The 8,402-nt window shown below is 38.0% G+C and overlaps 1 protein-coding gene and 1 pseudogene across 1 annotated transcript; one reads left to right on the forward strand and one right to left on the reverse strand.

The window, feature by feature from the left end:
* Positions 1-2,740: 2,740 nt before the first annotated feature.
* On the reverse strand, positions 2,741-4,926 carry LOC102256693 (DNA endonuclease RBBP8). Its single transcript, XM_005886200.1, has 3 exons — positions 4,919-4,926; positions 3,079-3,964; positions 2,741-2,995 (listed from the first exon to the last, which is right to left on the reverse strand). The coding sequence occupies exons 1-3, from the start codon at positions 4,924-4,926 to the stop codon at positions 2,741-2,743; spliced, it is 1,149 nt and encodes a 382-aa protein (XP_005886262.1).
* Positions 4,927-5,341: 415 nt separating this feature from the next.
* LOC102256995 lies at positions 5,342-6,567 on the forward strand (annotated as a pseudogene).
* The last annotated feature ends 1,835 nt before the right edge of the window (positions 6,568-8,402 follow it).

An 8,402-nucleotide genomic window follows, 5' to 3' on the forward strand; every position in this document is an offset into this window, starting at 1 on the left:
ATTTTGATTTTCTGAATTATATAAATCATCCCATTCAATTGAATACCCTATTGATTGTAATGTGAATACCCCATTGGTTGTGGTCATACTGGTTTTAGAAAGCACATTCCTCTGTACCTGAGAACCAGGACAGCACAATTATCCCAAGACCCAAGGGTTCCAGATAATGTGTTTCTGTCAACTCAGTGATCCAGAGACCCAAAACTGTAATTAACATGCTTAATTTCTGCTTCTGTAAACTGCTTTTTTTGCGAACCAGGTTCCTCATTCCAAACCCTGAGATGTAATCAATACCTTTGTGATTTTTTTGCCTATATAACCCTGGAACTGTGACCAAATAGCTACTATGAGATTTGGGAATGACCCTTCATAGTCCCGGATTGCAATAAATGTGACTCTTTAATTCGAAAAAAAAAAACTCAATAAATAAAATGGATATAGGAAGAAAGTGTTTCAACAAAATAAATTCCATATATACAAACCCTCAGCTAACATACATACTCAGTAGTGAAAAACTGATAATTCATCCTCCAAGATCAGGAACAAGACAAGGATGTCCACTCGCACCACTCTTATTCAACATAGCACTGCCGGAAGTCCTAGCCAGAGCAACCAGCTAAAGTAAATAAATGCCATCTAAATTTGGAATAAACAAGTGATACTGTCATTATTTAACAATGATATGATACTTTATATAGAAAACCCTAAAGACTCCACAAAAAATATTAGAAATGATAAACAAATACAGTAATGTTTCAGGATTCCAAATCAATGTACAAAAGTCTGTTGCATTACTATACACTAACAATTAAATATCAGAAGGAGAAGTAAAGAAAACAATCCCATTTACAAACACAACAAAAAATAAAATACTTGGTAATAAACTTTACAAAGAAGGTAAAAGACCTCTGAAGTAAAAACTACAAGACACTGTTAAAAGAAATTGAAGAAGACATAAAGACATGGAAAGATATTCCATATTCATGTGTTGGTAGAATTAAAATTGTTAAAATATCCATATTACCTAAAGCAGTATACAAATTTAATGCAAACCCTATCAAAATCTCAATGGAATTTTTCACAGAAATAGAAAAAATTTCTCAAATTTGTATGAGCCACAAAAGACCTCAAATAGCTATATCAATCCTGAGAAAAAAAGAACAATGCCAGAAGTATCACACTGCTTGACTTCAAACTATACTAAAAAGCTGCAGTAATCAAAACAGTATGGAATTGGCAGAAGAACAGAAACACAGACCACTGGAACATAATTGAAAGCCCAGAAGTAAGCCCACACATATATGAGCGACTAATTTTTGACAATGGGGCCAAAAACATGCAATGGAGAAAGGAAAAGTTCTTCTATCACTGGTGTTGAGAAAACTGAAAAGTCACATGCAAAAGAATGAAACTAGACTTCTATCTAACACCATGTTCAAAAAATAACTCAAAATGGATTAAAGACTTGAACATGAGATCTGAAACAATAAAATACAAAGAAGGAGACATAGGCACTGAACTCATGGTCCTTGGTGTCAGATGGGTTTTTGTGAACTTGACCTCAAAGAGAAGGGATGTAAAAGCAAAAATAAACAAATGAGACTACATCAAACTAAAAATCTTCTACACAGCAAAAGAAGCCATCAACAAAACAAAAAGCAACCAACAAAGTGGTATTGCAAACAATACCTCTGGTAAGGGACTAATATACAAAATACAAAATAAAGAACTCACACAACTAAAAAAACAATAAAAAAACAAACAATTTGATTTAAAAATGGGCAGAGGACCTGAATAGACACTTTCCCGAGGAGACACACAGATGGCCAACAGATATTTTTTTTTTCATATTTTCAAAACTGTAATTGGGTAATGCCAAACAAAGTAAATAAACAATTCTTAACTTAGAGTGCAAAATTAAAGCACCTTATTGTTTAGAGGTGCAAAAGCAAGAAAACACAATATAAACTTACCCACATTTTTAGTAGTTGTGTGGTAGGTAAATGCCATTTAAAAAATATTTTTAATAGAAAATGATTTATAAATCAGCTTACAGAAGATTAAAAAAAAATCAGTGTTTAATACCAACATTAGCTATAAATAACTAGAAAGAAAAAAATTGTTCTCTATCATGTTTTTGCTTCAACATCTATGTCTTCTGCTCTTTGCCTTTCGTAGAAAAGATTGCATTATAGGGCTGCCGTCTTTTTGGACGAGGACAAGGATCAAGATCTTCCTTAATATAACCTCTTTCCATACAAGTCTGAGTGGAAGGAAAAACAACTTCTCAGAAATTCTCTCGTGTGTTGGGTGGAATGTAGCGAAATCGGTGTCTTGAACAGGAAGCCAACTTCTTTTCTCTTTCTTCTGCTGGAATGTCTGCATAATAAATTTCACATTCCTTACATGTGTGTCCATGCAATTTTTTTCTCTCTTCTTTTTTCCGAACCACTTCAATATGAGGAAAATTTTGTAAGCTAGTCTCTCTGGGGGGAAAAATAAATTAAGTTTAAAATTAATCCATTTGTTATTACAAAGATCTTTGGTTTAGGTTTTAAATTAACAAAGGTGAGAGCCCAGGGAAGAAATAATCCCAAAACATTCATTCATTTTATTTGAAATGTTTATTCAGTATGTCAAAAACCCAAATACTTCTTCATTCATTCTTCAGTAAATATTAACTGCCTACTATATGTGAGGTATTTTTATGGATATTTTTCTCTGAAAAAGTTAACTATTCCTATTTTTGCCCCCGAATTGCTAATCGTTGACTGCCATCCTTTGTATCTATTACAGTAATATCCATTTTATATTGAGAAAGGTCTGCTCCTGGATCTATACTCCACTGCTGGTTTTCACAGAATACATCTTGATTGTTTTGTAGAGGTTTTGTTTTAGCGATTCTATATGGATTTAACTGAAGAACTGATGCAAGTTCACATTCTCCATGAACTGACCTGGTTTTTATTCTTACTGGTTCATGAGAACCAGTACCCTAAAACAGAAAGAATCATTTGTATCTAGGTGAAATCACAACCAACCATTTAAAACCAAAATCCATGAATATTTAACACAAACCTTCACATCATCAAAAAGATTCTCTGTTTCCAAACTTTCACGTGGATGTAGAGGGATTTTAAAGATAGGATTTTCTTCTTTTATTTGTAATGGTGTTTTGTTATCTGGAGAGGATTTAATCAGGGGCTGAAGGACATACTCCTGTAAACGGGGCTCCTCTGGAGGATCTTTGGCTGGCACAAAGCTACCACTTAAAAACTTTCGGCTTGAGGAAGAACCCTTTGAAATGGGCTTCAAAGCCTCATAGAGTGTCACCTGTCTAAATTTGATTTTAGAGGTCTCACTTCCTTGGCTCTTCTCTTGACACTGAATAGCTGAAAATCGATCAGAGAGATCCAGAGGTTTATCCATCACATAGTCTCCATTCATAGAAGAATGACTATCCAGTGGAAAAGGAAAAGCATTTTCTTTATCAAAAGAGGCTTGGGGGCAGCTTGCTTCATCTTCACTTTCTTCCTCAATTTTCTTCCTTTTGGATGTTTTGCATCCCAATGATTTCAGGGGCACCACATGTTTATCAGTAATAGCATTTTTAATATGATCAATATTATCCTGTTCACTTATGGATTCACTTATATTTTTATTTATAAGCATCTGTTTATTAGAAGATTGGCTAATCTTGTTCCCTTCAGACCCAAGATTAGGATGTGTGAAAAGGGAACTATCTTCAGATTTTGATCTAGTTTTCTCTAATCTAGAATTAGAAGTGCTGCTAAAAGGTGCTGTTTTCAGATGGCTTTTTTTCCCAGTCTCCAAAAGAGAAGGGGACAAACTTGTATTCAAACCAAAACCACTTTTCACATTAGAGGTAGCTCCGAACACAGGAGATGATACCTGAGTAGTCAGTTCTTCTTGAGGAGGAGTCTTTGAATTAGGATCTGAAAATCTAAGAAGATAAAGAAATCAGGTAAAAATTAAAAGATAGCATAATGAGAAAACATATGCTAATATAGAATTATTAATAATAAGGTTTTATCTACATATTAGAGATAGATGCTTCACCAGCTTTTCCTTTAGCTGACAAAAAGCAGAGGAAAATGATACAATTCTCCTATCTCAATACCATGATAGTCCTACCTATAGATATTTTCCCTAAATAATTTAAATAACTTCACTATATTAAAAAAATCATATTTTAATAAATTCCACTGGGGACCCAACTTCTGTTGCTATGAAATCCTGTCATGAGTAACTCCAAGAAATAAATTCTTATACTACAGAACCGAACATGAATTAAGACCCAGCCCTAGCTGGTTTGGCTCAGTGGATAAAGCATCTGTCCGCAGACTGAAGTGTTCTGGGTTCGATTCCAGTCAAGGGCACATATTTCGGTTGCAGGCTCGATCCCCGGCTCTGGTTGGGGTACGTGCGGGAGGCAACCAATCAATGTGTGTCTCTCACATCTATGTTTTTCTCTCTGTGTCTCCCCCTCCCTTCCACTCTCTCTAAAAATCAATGGGGGAAAAATGAATGGAAAAATATCCTCGGGTGAGGATTAATAACAAAAAGACCCAGTTTGCCTCTAGCAGAGGAGACAGCTTTGGTAGTGAAAAGACCTTGGTTGGGTAAAGCTCTGCCTCAAGTACTGAAGGCAGAGCCTTAAACAAGACATTTAACCTCTCTGGAGCTACATTTTTGTCGATTGTAAAATATGGTGGTAATATTTTAACAATTGACAAAATACTACTTTAATGAGTTACTATGATGACAAGTTAAATGTGATATATCTACCTAAAACTGAAAGCTCTTTTAAAAAGCAAAATGCTACATAGATATAGGTATTATAAATTAATGGTTGTTTTGAAATTAGTAAAAGCAAGGTGCAACACTATCTTTATACAATTTCATCCAAGCGCGTTCCCAGAGGCTCCCAGGGCGCCTGGCACCGAAAGCGAGAGGGGCCACGCCCGCGCGGGGCAGGCGTCTGGGCCGGCCAACAGATATTTGAAAAGGTGCTCAACATCACTAGATTTAAGGGAAATACAAATAGAAATTACAGTGAAATGCCACTTCACACCTCTTAGAATAGCTATTATCCAATAAATAAGTGTTGGAGAGGATGTGGAGAAGAGGGAACCCCCATATATTGCTGGTGAGAATGTAAACTAGTACAGCCACTATGGAAAACAATATGGAGGTTCCTCAAAAATTAAGATAGGAGCTACCAACAATCCCTCTTCTGGGTGTCTACCTAAAAATTTTGATAACATTTATTTATAAAGATAATGTACAAGCCATGAGTGCCCAGAGCCCAACACCACCAACCGGCCCCAGGAAGAGAAGTAAAACTTCTAGAGAAATCTAATGGATAATCTTCACAACAGATAATACAAAACATAATCCAGATGGGGTGCAGGTGCTGTAAAATGATACAAAACTATCTCTTTGATCCAGTTCAAGTGCCTTCCCCTGGCTATGTCAACGAAGTAAACAGCTGCAAGTTAGATGAAGAGGATACTGTTAAATTAAAAGGCAAACAGTGGCAAAGTCCTGGTACGAAAAAAATGATGTTCGGGAGTGGGGCTTTGTGGGAAACTGTTTATTGCCTTCACTATCTGATAAGCGTAGACAGAGAACCCCCGCCCCCCCAAGGCTGGGTGCCTTTGAAGCCCTAGCAAAGGTCGGAGCTAGGCGCCACCTCTGTTTGTCCAGACAGTGGTAGCTGAAACTACTTCCCCATTTATTATTATTATGTAAATCCTTGCTGATGTGCTAGTCTGCCTGTTGCCAGGGGCGCCTGCCTAAGGGCTATGCTATGGGTGCATCCCAGATCAATAAAAGCTTGGTGAGGCCTGAGCACTGGAGGAAGTCTTTCCCCTTGAGTTGGACTTACTCGCCTGGTCCCCCAATATTTCCAAATTATCTCTTGTCTTTTCATATTTGTGTGCGGCTCTGCTTCCAGTTCATGAACCCTGATCCATGTGGGACGTGGGAAGGAAACAGGGCTTGAGGAGGACTGTGAGCAGAAGCAGAAGAGCTGGACCGCAGGAGCCCTGCTGACCTCACCAGGGACTGCAACCCCAAGGGGACAGAGGAGGGGGACACTGTGAGGAGAAGACTGGTGGTGCCATCAATGGCATTGGGCCTGCTGCAGCTCTGCAGCCCACCGGGTATCCTAGGCCCCACCAGGTTGGCACGGGTTCCTGGACCAGTACTGTGAACAGCATACACCCAACTCAACCCTTCCTCAAAAGAGAGGATACCAGGTAAATGGACTGTGGGCTGCAGTGGAAGTACCAGACTATGTCCTCCAGATACCAGCCCCAGATTATCCTCAACACTGGGGCTTAGATGGAGACAACGTGGATCACGAAGAAAAAGATTATCTTTTCAAGAGCTATCCTGAGGAGGACCTTCCTCCCCTCAGAGGAAATGCGCCCTGGCGTGCGGGAGCAGGGTTTGAACATGCCCTTCCCCAGGAAGAGAAGCTGGGATTCATTAAATGAGGCTGTGTCCACAGAAGTCCTGAGCACCTATTTTAAAGAATAGGATCCTGCCCAGGACATGCCTGTGGCTGATTTGAGAACTGGATGGGAGGATGCCCATGGCTGCACTGGAGGTAGGAGTGGGGAGTAGGAGGATGAGGACACAGGTGAAGGAAATTCTGGTGGCTTTAGAAGTGGCTACTGCAGAAGTTGTGGATAAGGTGGATAAGGGGAGGGGATTTGTGCATGCAAATGAGTGACTTTGAGCATGTTTTCATATATCTCTTTGCCTTGTGTATGTCCTCTTTCTAAAAGTGTCTATTTAGGTCCTTTGCCCATTTTTTTATTGTTTATCTTCATTTTGTTAAGTTGTATGAGTTCCTTGTAAATGTTGGGAGATTAAACCCTTATTGGAGATAACATTGGCAAATATGTTCTCCCATGCAGTGGGCTTTCTTGTTGTTTTGTTTATGGTTTCTTTTGCTGTGCAGAAGCTTTTTATTTTGATGTAGTCCCATTTCTTTATTTTCTCCTTAGTAGTTTCCATTGCCCTAGGAGCTGTATCGGTGAAGATATTGCTATGACAAATGTCTGGTATTTTGCTGCTTATAGAGTCTTCTAAGATTTTTATGGTTTCCTGTTTGCTGAAAGTTAACTGTCTACACCATTGTCTACACTATCATGAAAGTGCAACAGGGAACTCAGAAGGCTGATGGACCTTGAGCGTTGGCAAGGGCTAAAAGTTATGCACTGTTTGTTCTGTTGAGACAATGGTGGCTTAAGCAATTTCCTGACCTAATAGTCTCAAAGTAAATCTTTACTAATATTTACTGACCTTTAAGATAGTCTGTCTGCTACCGGATTGCCTGCCTGACCAAGGGCAAGATGTGTATTCTAAAATTGAATAAAAGCTAACAGGGCCTGGGCCCCAGTGAAGCCTTTCCACTAGAGAAGGGTTTTCTGCCTGGCCCCCCATGATTTCAAATTCATATTTCTTGTCTAGTGTCTTCATTTGTGTGCGGCCCTTCTCCAGATCCTGAACCCTAGCCATGCTGGTTGCAGCTTTTACACCCATTTTACATTTAAGTCCTTTAAACATTTTGAGTTCATTTTTGTGTATGGTGTAAGTTAGTGTTCTAGTTTCATTTTTTTTTGCATGTATCTGACCAATTTTCCCAGCACCATTTATTGAAGAGACTGTTTTGACTCCATTGTATGCTCTTGCCTCCTTTGTCAAATGTTAATAGAACACAAAGGATTTGGTCGATCTCTGGGTTCTCTGTTCTGTTCCATTGATCTATGTATCTGTTCTTATGCCAGTACCAGGAAGTTTTTGAGAACAGTGGCTTTGTAATATAGCTTGATGTTCTTCTTTTTCAGGATTGCTGCAGCTAATCAGGGTCTTTTTTTATTCCATATGAATTTTTGGAGAGTTTGTACTAGGTCTGTGAAATATTCCTTTGGTATCTTAATGGAGATTGCATTGAATCTATAGATTGCTTTGGGTAGTATCAACATTTTAATGATGTTGATTACACCAATCCATGAACATGGTATATTCTTCCATTTGTTTATGTCTTCCTTTATGTCTTTTATCAATGTCCTGTAGTTTTCTGAGTACAGGTCATTTACCTCCTTAGTTAAGCTTATTCCTAGGAATCTTAATTTTTTTATTGCAATGGTAAATATGATTTTTTTTTAGTTTCTCTTTCTGTGATTTTATTATTGGTGTATAAAAAGGCCATAGATTTCTTGGTGTTAATTTTGTATCCTGCTACATTGCAGAATTCATTTATTAAGTCTAGTAGTTTTTTGATGCTGTCTTTGGGGTTTTCTGTGTACAATTTCATGTCATCTGCAAATAATGACAGTTTTACTTCTTCTTTTTCAATTTTGATG

The sequence above is a fragment of the Myotis brandtii genome, unplaced genomic scaffold (assembly GCF_000412655.1).
Source record: "Myotis brandtii unplaced genomic scaffold, ASM41265v1 scaffold962, whole genome shotgun sequence".
NCBI lineage: Eukaryota > Metazoa > Chordata > Mammalia > Chiroptera > Vespertilionidae > Myotis > Myotis brandtii.